The 13193-nt window shown below is 47.6% G+C and overlaps 1 protein-coding gene across 1 annotated transcript in view; it reads right to left on the bottom strand.

Annotated features, from left to right (window-relative positions):
- Positions 1 to 8948: 8948 nt before the first annotated feature.
- The window catches only part of LOC142568180 (uncharacterized), a 190661-nt gene continuing 186416 nt past the window's right edge, over positions 8949 to 13193 (bottom strand). Inside the window, exon 7 of the mRNA XM_075678238.1 lies at positions 8949 to 9222. Coding sequence (XP_075534353.1) covers positions 8949 to 9222 — 274 coding nt within the window. The remainder of the gene's footprint in view (positions 9223 to 13193) is intronic.

The following is a 13193-nucleotide window of genomic DNA, read 5'->3' as shown; positions in this document are numbered from 1 at the left end:
ATCCCCGTTCCTCAGCGAGGCGGGCAACGCGGTCCGAAGGCAGCGCGGCAGCGCGCAATCAGCGCGGAAAGAGAGCGCGCGAGAGCGCAACCCAGCCTCGCCAAGCCTTCGCTAACTCCTCCGAAGCCGGTGGGACGACGGCCGCGCGTTCGTTTTCCTCCGACACCCCCTCCGCTCTTCTTCTCCTCTCCTCTCTCCTCTCCCCCCTCTCTCTCTCTCCCAACGCTAGCTTAGGGAATGACGAGACCTCCACGCGGTGCAGTAGCTGCGGGCTCCCCCGAGAGAACGCAATAGCCGTGCGCCACGGACAGATGCTGCGGAAAACATTGCTCCCAGACGGCGGCCGGCTCGGCGACCCGGGGAAGTGAAATGGGGAGGAAGAGGAAGAAAGGCGGCGATGGCGGCTAACAAGCGCCCGCTATTACCGAAGCCGCCTAATGTGACGGCGCACCTTGGGCCAGCTTTCGCGCTGGAAACGCGGCGCCCCGGAAGGCGTCGGCGAAGTGGCCGCAGCTTGTTTGCGATAGCGCTCGGATACGACCGACGCTGGCGGTATCGTAAATTCTGCAGCTTTCTTATTTTCGCGAGCTCGTCGGCCATGTTTTTCCGCGCTGCACAATACTACGGAAGCCGAGGGTAAACCAGGTGCCAAGATAAAAGTGCAGCAAGGCACGTCAAAGGGAGTCCCAGGAAACACAAAGCAGCATCCGTTCCCTCCCTTCCCCCCAAAAAATATAACAAACAGAGAGAAAAAAGTCATGGAAGTTAGAAAAAGCACGAAGCAGTATCAGCAATACTTAGCGAATTATTGCACTGAGTAAAGCCAAGGAATATTTTAGCACAAAGTGTGCGTGGTAATACCGGAAAAGTGGGGTATAGGATTGTGTCGGTGAACCAGAATACCACCACGTCGAAACCTCCGAAAAGAATTCCTTCTGTCACGATGGTTGTGTCTCTCCTAAAGCAGCAAGTAAATACCCCTCTTTATTTTTTTAATACGGCTAATTGTGGCATAAGTGCTCCTGCTGGGGCACGCCTTCATTGAACGGTACCACGTGAAGCGAACTGGTGCGCGCCGCTGTATTCAGAGGAAAGACAATGTCGGCCGGCGCTCATCACGCACCAGTTTCCATCGTATGTATTCGTTTCATTCACTTCGATTTTCTGCTATGTGCGAGTTAACGTTAATGAAAGATAAGTTAAGGGCGAGCCAATACTTTTTGTGAAGAAGCAAGTCTAAGCAAGATGTATTTGTACAGTGGCGTAGTAGCTATGGTGTTGCCCTGCTAAGCCTGAGGGCGCGGGATCAAATCCCGTCCGCAGCGGCAGCATTTCACTGGGGGCGAAATGCAAAAACAACTCTGCACCGTGCATTGGGTTTGCGTTAAAGAGACCCAGGCGGCAAAAATGAATCCTGACTCTACCACTACGGCGTGCCTCATGATCATATCGTGCTTTTGGATCGTAAAACCCGACAATATTTTTTTATGGCGAAGCTGTATAGACGAGAACACAGAAAAGAATTGAGCGGCGCCATTTTCAAAGCGCAGTGGCACCACCTGCTGCTCCAACGACTCCGAGCTGCCAAGCGAGGGGACCGCAGGTAGACGCAGTGCTTGCACTGCTCGCGCTTTGCAATTTCTTCGAAGTTCTCATGAAGGACGGGATGGTGAATTTTAGCTAGCGAATTTAGTTAGTGAACTCCAGCTTCTCGGCAAGATTGTGCTGCAAATCGGAATTGCTGTGGCAAGCGCAGCGTCCACAGGCGGAGCGGATTGTTCGGATAAGTCCGTGTTACCTTTGCATGCGGAAACATTGGTTCTGCGGCCATTCCACTTTGATATGCACGTCTTACAATACGTCATGAACTAGTAAAAGCCTTGCACTACGCGATATATTTTACCTCCGTGTTGTAGTGCCTGGAAAAATCTCGCAGCCCGCACCTTGAAAACAGGCGGCATGCCGTAGGTTCGAGTAATCGTAGCGCACATGCACGGATGCCCAGATGTGTCCGTGTTTGGTCTCGGGACGGCGGAAGAATAAATTAAAATTAGTTCAGCTGTGTCGGATCTACTGTGCAATGCATGCATGCTTTTTTAACAAACGTCGCCGCTCTTGCCCTCTGGCCAGTAGTTACGATAAGCAACACAAACCAGCTTTCACACGTAAAGGTTTCGAATAGTTGCTGAAACGTATTGCGAAATTTCGTGGCCACCAGGGCCAGTGCACGGATTTCGATCTGTTACGCATGAGTTCGATTGTCACGAGCGCCAGAACTTTGTAGCGGGGCGAACACTTTCGCGGCATTTACTTGTGAATCAGGTGCTGAGTTCTATGCCTAGAGCCGCTGTACGAAGCCCACCTCAGGCCTTTGTGTAATCGAGGCCCGTAGACAGACGCATACACATAAAGAGACACGCACAGATACACACATACAGAGACAAAAGGCCATGTAAGGCTGAATATGCCACAGCGGCAAAGCTCCCGGCGTACATCGCGTTGGTCGCAAAGGGTGCCCTGCAATCTGCTTCGTTTTCGCTGGTTATTTGCACATTCGTATAAGACGCAGTGACGCCACGATGTTGTTCTGTACTTGGATGTTGCGGGCAGAGACATATTTACACATTGAACACCCCTTAACACACACACGCTACACGAACGCGAACACGTCTTTGCAGCGCAGGAAAGAGGGCGGCGGTCGCTGGGTTCCGGAGTATGCGCTCAGCCCATCCGGTTCGAGACTATCGTGTTTTGGTCTATATGCCCACGCGAAACACTCGTGATTCGACCACAGAAACCCAACTGCGGGGTCGGAGCCATTGCATTCGCTTTACGAGACAGACGGACAAATTTCTCGTTGAGAGGGCCGTCAGGTTTCACCTGATGGTCCCCGAGAGGGCCTAGCCAGGTGACGTTCAATTTACTCGCGTCGACTGTGGACTGAATAAAATTGTCTCACTCACTCACTCACTCACTCACTCACTCACTCACTCACTCGCTCACTCACTCACTCACTCACTCACTCACTCACTCACTCACTCACTCACTCACTCACTCACTCACTCACTCACTCACTCACTCACTCACTCACTCACTCACTCACTCACTCACTCACTCACTCACTCACTCACTCACTCACTCACTCACTCACTCACTCACTCACTCGTTCAGTAGGCATAGAAAGCTACGTATTATTGCAGAGAAGAGACAGAGAGGGGGGCGGGGCTATGACAATATCATGATGACATAATTGAAGAAATACTTTTACAGCGAAGCTGTATATTACTAGGCGAAACGCTCCCGGTCCAACCACAGAAAACCTCCGGGGCAAGGAACGGTGCACCATTGGCTACGCCGATAATGACGTCGTTTCTCTCTCTCGCAGCAGAGCACGCGCGCGGTAGACTCTCCGATTTCGCAACACGTTCAAAAATGTGTCCCTCTTTAATTAAATTAAATGTGCGGCGCCCGTGTGTCCCTTGCTAATTACAGTGCGTAACCGAGCCATAAACACTATGACCAACGCATTACGAAACACAAATGCGCAACATAATTCAGAAAGACTTTGATGAACCCGTTGGATTAACACAATGTACCACCGCTCATGGCATCCCTCCATGACGCTGATTATCTTCTCATGGAGGGGTGCAATTGTGATTATCCCATGAAGCCCAATGTGCGGCACTTCAAATAACCACTGTCATAAATCGAAGCCAACCATGTGCGCAACCACATTAAGAAACACGAAGGCGTAACCAATAATTAAGGACGAGTTTAATAAACCATCCGGATTAACCCAGTGATAAATATTGGAACCACAAATTTTAGCTTCGCTGGTTTACCATCTGTATGGGGTGCATGGGCAGACTCTTTTTTATTTGTGCAACCATATCCATGTTCAAAGTCAAGCATCGCAAAACGCATATCCCGGCATTCCAATTATGGTATGGTGCTTGTTAGGAAATCCGCGCAGGCGGTGAGGCTACATTGCCCTCTAAGAAACACCAGAGACCTTTGATGGGCTCTGCTATTACCTAGATGAACTCTGCTATCACCAGAGTGATCAACAGACTCTGATAATAGTATATCAACCTTTGTGGTTTTGAGCCATGAGCATGGCAGAAATCATTCGCTGTTGCCGCAGCCTGGACACATGTCACGTAGTCACGAGAAAGACTGGCCGCACACAAAGTGGCGATTACGAAATACAGAGAACCGCGGGAGTTGGCGCTTGCTCATATGAGCGCGAAAGTGCCGGAATATCGCGGGGGAGGGATCAAGAGTGACTCTACCTGAATCAATCGATCTGCCAATTTACCCTAATTACTCAACCAGTCACATATCTTCTTTAGTGGCTGTGTCGCATTGCCACCCTTTCAGATGCAATGATACACTTGCCGCCTTTTCTCTTTTATTAGTCATATCAGACGGAGCACGCCGGGTGGAAAAACAGGAAAACACGATTTGACACCGTACTTCTACGGTTGCGGCAGTGTTCAAAATTCCGGCGTCTTTTATTCAAAACATACTCAAAAGCCGTTCAACCCAAAACGACAGATTTATCGGGAATATCATAATAAAATATAAAATATAAATATAAAATATATAAATATAAAATAATATAATAAAATCGGGACCCTCGGTTAACCCCCTTTCTTCTCGTTTATTACATTTATCGGGAAGTGACGTATAAAAACACTACGAATGTCAACGCTTACGTTCTTCTCGCGCCTTCGACCACACGCTCAACGGCTTCGGCAATCACCACGGCGACCGGTGGTCAGCCGTGCGTGAACGCAGCTTGGAAGGCGGGTCCTTCCGTTACGGCTATGGGAAACGTTCCCGAAGAACCAGCTGGCACTGCGCTTAGCAACACACCTTGCGCGGACGGGGTGCCGTGGTTTATATAGCGACCAGACCTGACCGGCGCAGTGCGAGAGAGGCGTCGCACCGCGGAATGTAGTTGTGCGGGCGCCCGTTGCTCGAGTTTTTTCCCTCGCTCTCTCAGTGCCTCGAGCGCGGATGGGTTTGAGAGGCTCGGCTATTCATTACGCCGGGATTAGTATCAGGCGGGCTTAATCTGCGGGGCAGGCATGCGAGGAAGTACGGCGGTGGTTTGGAAAAGAGGAGGAAGGAGGAGAAGCGAAGGGAGTTTCCCCAAAACAGGTGACGCACGGGAGAAGTTTAATGCTCGGCACAGACACGGGGTCAGCGGCGCCGCGATGCGGGAAGAATGACGAGACTGCTGTCCGGGGGGGGGGGGGAAGGGGGGGGGGTGCGGTCGTTGCACTCTGCCCGATACCTCGTCATCGTGGCGTAATTACGGCCGTTCTCGTCGGAATTACCGTGCGGATATCTATCTGCTCGTGCCCGTATTTCGCTTTATATGTTTTCCAAGGTTCACCTTTGAACGCATATGCGCATTGACGTACATTTTTGGTGTTGTGCGAAGAGCTGCGAGGCACATTTTTTATTCCATACTTCTGACGCTTACGAAGCTCTTGAATTTTCCAAATACGGTGCGCAACTGATGCGATGAAAATGCCGTAATTTTCGGTGGGGATGCAAGCTGCAGTAAAGGCTGTGAGGGATGCAGCGATTGCTTTTTTCATTCAGCCGTCATAAGCGTGCGTGGTAATTAAAGCGTACGAGGGTCTCTGAAATACGGTTCCGTGGCTATGCTGCCACCATGGTCGGTATACGAACCGGCAACCTCAGGTTCAACAGCAGAACGCCATATACACTGGGTCGCTGCTTTTTAGTACATGTAAGATGTTAGAATACGCTACATTGCGTAAGCGCATCGGGAGCGTATAGTGGGCTAAGCGTGCACCGAAATAGCGGAGTGCGTGCAGAGACGAACAACAGCACTGGTAGTGGATTCCTTCGACGCTGCGTGTAGTCACATCATCGTGACAGAAACCATCATGTGCTGTGCTATGTTTACTTCGAAAAAGAAAGGATAGCAAAGCAGCTCGTGACGAACATACCAGTGGCGGCACGTTTACATCAGGAAATAAATGTAAGACTTTGTTATTTCAGTTAGCCGCTGGAGTCGATCCAGGGGCGCTATAACGTAAAACTATTCCAAACTTTTCTATTCCAATTCTGCTATCAGCCCTCCACGATTGGTCAAAAACTTTTTTCGACCACCCCCACTTCACCTGTCTGTCACGCGACGTCACGAAAACCGCGATACCTCCCCATCTGATATGAAGTGTACACACTGATTATGCATGATTTGACAGAAAAAAAAGAAAAACAGTTATTTCTGATTCTACCCCTTTTCGCCATTAGCCCTCGGCTATTGGTAAAAAGTTTTCGGGCTGCACCCACTTCACCTGCCTGTCACGCGACGTCACAAAACCGCAAGAACTATCCGCGTGAAAGTGACGTGTACGCGATAAAGATGCATTAATATGCCGAACAAAACTGAATTTTCTTCGGAATAGCCGCAGGCTGCCCCGTTCCGAAAGGAATACAAGATGGCTGCCGCCGATCGCTCAGACGCTGGCTACTCGCACCTGCCGGAGAGCATGGGTGTATTTGCGTATAATAAACCATCTTGCGTGACCGTGTAACGTTTTCAAGCACTTTCGGCACGTTTACCACCTCATTCTGCCAACTCTTCTTTGCTGAGGGTCAGTTTTAGCGTCATTCTTAAGATTCCATTGCATGCCGCCGTGATTTTCGACCACCCACCACAAGCTAAGTAAGGGAAAGCCGACCAATCGCAGACGCTGGCACCACTCTCTTCATCCGGTTATCGATTTTCAGTGCACTGGCTCTGCCTCAGTGAATCCCTCTCTACTTGAGCGTTCTCCTCGCCTCTTGTCAGCCAATTAGATACGACAAGATGCTCAGTGTAGGCAATGTTATTCGTTTTTCAAGCAAACAAAAGTGACCTCCTATGAACGAGGAGAGCGTTTGATTGGTCTGTTCAGACAACCCTGCGGGTAACCGCCCGGTGCTTGCGTTGATGGCTACGCAAATTTGACGTCAGGAGATTGGAATAGAAACATGTTGGAATAGTTTTACGTTATAGGGCCCCAGTATCGTCATATGTCTCCGCTTGCACTACTAATTGTAGCTACACACTTTGACATTACGCTACCACTGCAACACGTATATATTAATGCGGCGCTGGGGCTGTCGATTAATTCAGTACCTGTAAAGAGGGTGCCTTTTTCACGATCAGCTGTCGTTATTATTCATTGAACAATTGACGTTGCAGAGAAGACGGTGACACGGTGCATGCGTTGGCGGCATTTTGAATCCGTAAATACAAATAAATAAATAAATAAATAAATAAATAAATATGGTTTGAAACCTTGCTACAAGCAACCTACACTTTTCGAGGCCTTCCCTATCGACAGTGTCTATACTAAACAAACAAAACGATAACAAAATGTGGCGAAGTGCACTCTTCGATTATTATATTCTAGTAACAAACACAACGCAAACCGTGACAAATTTGGTAGTTGCTAGGTTGCTACCGAAGGGATCGACAACTGCCGAATGAACGTTGAGTGTTTTTAGGACAGACGATGAAAGAAGAAGAACGAAGGAAAAGAACATCACGCTAAAATGCCGAACTTGTTACTATGCCTCGCTACACGCTGAAATTCAAAGCAAGCGGCTGTCTATTTTTCTCATGTCAAAACATAAGACGTCCGGGCCTCTATAGCGGCGATTATTCGCTGCTGCAAGCAAAAGAATATATTATCTTTTCTGTGTACCTTTAAGTCACTGAGGTACTTATTACCGCTTGACAATAGTTAACCTAAACACGTTGCCCACAGCCAAGATTCTTACACAAAAGTAGTTCACAGCCGTCGCAATATGAACTACATAAAAAACTACAAGCATAAACAGAATACACTATAGTAGAGCTATTACATCTGGAGTTGGTTTGTTAGTCTGTCTGACTGTATCAGGAAAAGCGGTTACGCTCCCTTGAACCTGCTGTGTCGCACGTTTAAAGGTGCAATTAATGACAAACTTTCAAGGACGAAGAGATAAATATATATAGGCTAAGGATAAATGATAGGCACGGAGAGTGGCGTGGGCTGAGCCCATTTGGCTACCTAACATTGAGATAAGCTGATAGGGCAGGAAAAGATTAAAATGAGAAGAGAAAGTCCGCTGTTTATGAAAGCAGATAACTTTCACATCAAGGAACAGACGTTCCAGATTTTGCTGTACCCGTATAGGAGCAAAGTGAAAATCTGAGAACGAAGTGGTAAACACAGTGAGGTCAAACTCAAAGAAAGTTTCCATACAGGCACCAGCCGTCAACCTAAGCTCATTTTTATGATGTCACGGCAAAGTCTAATTTCTTTCAATATTGGCGTTCCATGGGAACTATGTTTTGTAGCGCGGATGCAATGTGCTTTTCTGAGAGCCGCTTGTACCGTGAATTGTTAGGTTGTCGCCGAGAGAAGATAAACTTGAGAGCATGATGTGAATCTCAAATCACAGCTATACACGTATCATTTGAGGCACTATGAGAAAAACATAGATGGTGAAACACTGACAGTAACAGAAGCGACGATTGTTTCGAACTATCCCTATGCCGGGGATCTCTTAGAGCGCCCGGCAGCAATACGCATCAGCAGCTGTCATCAATATAGAGCACGCTTCAAAATAAAGAATCGTGAACATTGACGTAAAATAGGAGGGAAAGTTGCAGGACAGGTGCTTTTATTGGATGCCTGCGCTTCTCAACAGAGTGACGCAGGTGGAACTGAAGCACGTGTCATGAAAACGCAAAACGTTCGCTGTAAGAAAAAAAAAAGTACACACGAAAACAAAGACAACTTTGCGCGACAGATGGCCTCCTTTGACTAAAGCTAAGATTTTATGCATTCTAAAAAAATGATGTGGGTGAACGACGCAAATCGCGCTGTTGTCTAGAAAAGAAAAGCGAGCAAGTAGAGTGCGGGTTCTCACTCACCGGCGATGTGGTTGAGGCCGTTGCTTGCGACGATGCCCGCGGGCAGGGCCGAGTAAGAACCGGGAGAAGTGGACGGATGGTGGTTCTTGGACGAAGCGGCGGAGGCGGAGTTGTTGCCCGTCGCGTGTCGGTTGTTGCAATCGGTGGTCGCGGGGGACGTTCTGCGGTGGAGCGTCCCTGCGCACAGCGCCGGCGGGGCGGGCGCCGGAATGGCGCTGGCGGAACCGTCCTTCACGCGAGCTTTCGTGCCGAGCAGCGAGGGAAGCCTGCGGGAAGAGCAAGAGTACGCGTTGCACTTTGGGGACGGCGGGACGATGCAGTAAGGGGGAAAGGAAGATCGTGGGGGAGAGAAGGGATGTAGGGCAAGTTCTTTTAGGGAAGCGATGCCAGCGAAAGGAACGCTTTAGAGACTGGCTTGGTGGTGTATATGTACAGGGAGGGAAAAAAATGATGCCCGAGATGTAAAGGATGCGCGTAGAAAGAAACAGAAAGAATGGCACTTCCACGTAAAATAACTGTCCTTTTAGAAACGCTGGGTAAAAATAATGTCCTCATCGCTTTGTTTAGCCATAGATGAAAGTGTCGTGTAGACACCGTAGATATGCTGTACCTTTTTGTGCAATTGGTACAAAGATCACCTTACAAAAGTAATTACTTCCGGACCATCTAGCGATCGCAGGTGCCATGGCCTATCTGGTCGGAGTGGCCATTTGTTTGGCTGTCATTTTGGGTATCAAGTTCGCTAAATTTAGCAAGAATTATTGTCCAGCGTTCAGCGCCTCGCGACATGAACCCTTCCAAAGGGCGGCATCACCACAAAAAAGAAAAAAAAGAAAAGAAAAAAAAAGCGTAGTCGTCCGTTTCAAGGCTCCCTGTTTCATGCTCCTTATTCCCCATTTGTCGCAGTGCAGATAAGGCAGTACATTTAAGAGGAAGCTTTAGCTCGGGCCCAACTCCGACGCGGCCTATTCAAATACACGTAAAACGCAAAAACGTTTTTATGAGATAACCCCTGGACCGATTTTGATGAAATTTGTTGCATTTGAAAGAGAAAGTTAAATTCTAGTGACTGTTGGAAGCGGAATTTCGATTTAGGGCTTGAATTTTCTTAAAACGATTTTCAAATATTTGACCGTTTGAAAAAAATAGAAGCACGAAGTTTACAAGTTGATAGCTATGCATCAAGAACTGATATCGCGGTTCTGTAAACGGCATCCATTAGATCATTCAAAGCGGACAAATTCAATATGTCATCTTACATCTTACGTGAATTTGTTACGTTGGTTACAATGGTTTTGCAAAAGTTGTATTTACCTATGATTAAATTTTTTTATATTCATGTGTAACATATCAATTTTGTCCGCTTTAAACGTACTATTAGATGCAATTCACAGAATTGTATTATCATTCTTAGTGGTTGAGTTACAGAGTTGTAAACTTGATAGTTTCGTTTTTTGAAAATTTACGATTTTTGCCAATTTTTAATAAAAGATTGACGACCTAACTCAAAAATTCGAAACCAACAGTCACTAGATTTTAAGTTTTTCTTTTAAATGCAACAAACCTCGTCAAATTTGGTGCAGTGGTTGCCGAGAAAAACGAATTCTCCTTTTACATGTATTTATATAGGAGCACTCGAGCTAAAGCTTCCTCTTAAGGCTTCTCTACTCCTTTAGTCGCAATGGCACATACGCATTCTAGGCGATAGGCCAGGGATGGACACAAAGGCGCTGGTATATACGCAGTGGCCCGAGAGGGGATGGAAGGCCAAATATCAGAAATAGAAAAAAAAAATGCTGAATATCATGCGCTGTTCCAATAAGAGGTCTGCGAGAAATAGTGGCACTTATGAGGCGACATTAAGTTTGTACATATTATGTCGCGATTTATGTCGCTTTTTCCATGATTTCACGTCGTTGAAATTCCTGTCACAACTCTCCGAAGGGAACAGCTTCACTAGAAAATGGGCTACGATCCTGCAAGGTCGACAAGTGGGCTGCTGTATTAAGTTAACTATATTTAGAATTGCTGGCAACATATATGGCTATCCTAATCCTGGATCTGCGTTATCCGAAGTAACGGACGATATTTTCACGAGTTAACAATATTTAGAATTGCTGGCGACATATAGGGCTATCCTAATCCTGGATCTGCGTTACCCGAAGTAACGGACGATATTTTCACGAGAAATCAGAATGATGCTCGACTAAACAACAATTTTCCGGTAAATTTTACGTGCCGAGAACGAGATATCATTATGAGGCACACTTTAGTGGCGGACTCTGTAATCATGGTGACCACTTGGGGTTCTTTAGAATGCGCCGCCCAATGCACGGTACAGGGGTGTTTTTTCCACTTCGCCCCCGTGGAAATGCGGCCACCGTGGCCGAGATTTGATCACGCGCCCTAGGCGCACCGCCACGCGAACAAGCCACCACGGCGGGCGACTGACTTTTGAACTAATTGCTTTAGGCCGCACATTGCAATTAAATAATTGTAGCTGGTAGAAAGGGGAGCTTTACCGGGCTAGCCTTCTTGCCTCTCCGTTTCACTTTCGAACCCAGCAGCGACGTTTCAATAAAGATGTTCTATCTCTCTCTCTCTCTCTAATTGGTGAGTTCATAAGCAGGAAAGAATTCTGAAGATGTCATTAGCTTACATATATAAGCTCCATTACTGCACGACGAAGTGTGTTGGTGCTTTCATTAATTTTGTTAAGCAATGCATAAAGACATGTCTTCTTCAAACATAAAAAGTCAGTTTCGCCCGAAAGGCGGAACAATGACAGCGATATCAAGATTTAGCGTTGCCCTTGAACTCATCGAGCGGTGTCTTAGGTATGCGTGTTTCTGAGATGCTGTGACGCTGCACGAAAGATTACTTGCTGGGCAGAAGAAACAGCACCCGAGGCAACTACCAGGCGTCTCAATACGCAGGCATGATGAAGAGCGCCGTCACTGGTTTTGCAATCGTTGCACTTCGATGGCGCACAAGGTGACATCGGCGGGAAAACGTCGGTGTAAGTCAGGGTCAAGTGAAATGTCTTATAAGGTGAGCATATGGGGGCCCCGAACCACTCCTCAGTCTTGGTGAAATAACGTAGTCCGAAGGTAGCATACGCTGCTGTGAACCAAGTTTTGCTGTCGTATGCGGCGCGTGGAGCTCGAAAGCGGAGTGTGAAGTCACATTTCTCTCAAACGCTCTCTCTTCAACAGAAGCATGCCTTCTTACTCTCTTAAGGAGGCAAGCTCACACTTTATTTTGTGATAAAGCGGATTCCCGTACACGGCTGCTATTGGTAGCTGCGGTCTGCTACATAGCGTAGATACCGCGGGCGCCTCGGTCTACCGCCACGAGTGTATACTGGCTAAGCGCACTGCGGCTCGCTGAAGACAACTGCGTTTGGCTTACGTTTAGCTCTTCGTAGGCACCAGAATCAGAAGTAGTGGCGTCTACATCAACATCCAAAATGAAATTTAAACTAGGCGCCACGGTGAGGTCTAGAAGGATGTCTGCACGCACCACTCTGCCTCGTAGAAGGAAGGAACGGAAGGGCACCGCAGGCCTTGTTTGATTGACAATAACTCCGCTTCTGCTGTACGCATGCAAGCACTTTTTGTGGCAAAGTATTTCTGAAGTAGCCTATTTGAACTTGAAATGCACTCCTGCTCTTCGGTATAGGGACGCTATAGTGTGCCAATACATAGTGTTTCGTGCACACAACGTTCATGCCAGAAGCGGAACACAGCATGCTTTCCTCGCTGCGCCAACAAGGGGATTGAGCGTAGCATTGAAGGTGCGTCTACTTCGCTTCATCGCTTCAACGCGCTGCCCGTCCCTGGCCACCCCCTGAGCTTGCGCGCGTGTATTGCGCATGCACCGTCTATACGAAAATGTAAGAAAATGGCAACGGCGACAGTGCCAGCGTCCATCGGGTGTTCTAACATATGATTGCAATCGCAGTAAACAAAAGTGGGATAGATGTGCATTTTATCGTCAACACTGATGGCACTTGTCTCAAAAGTAGTGCTAAATTCAACGTTTGTTCCAACTGGACGTATATGTACATCACTATCTTCATTTATTAAACAACTTTAGTGACGTGCGCGTGGCATTACGCTTCGAAATTGTAATTCGACGGCTTTTACCGCCTCTCCGTTATATTCATTGGACTCTGACATGTTATTTCCCCAGCAACCCGGATTTTCCTGTTGCGAAGCAACTTCAGTGCGCCGCC

Source organism: Dermacentor variabilis, unplaced genomic scaffold (genome assembly GCF_050947875.1).
Source record: "Dermacentor variabilis isolate Ectoservices unplaced genomic scaffold, ASM5094787v1 scaffold_17, whole genome shotgun sequence".
NCBI lineage: Eukaryota > Metazoa > Arthropoda > Arachnida > Ixodida > Ixodidae > Dermacentor > Dermacentor variabilis.
This window is presented reverse-complemented; position numbering and strand designations above follow the sequence as displayed.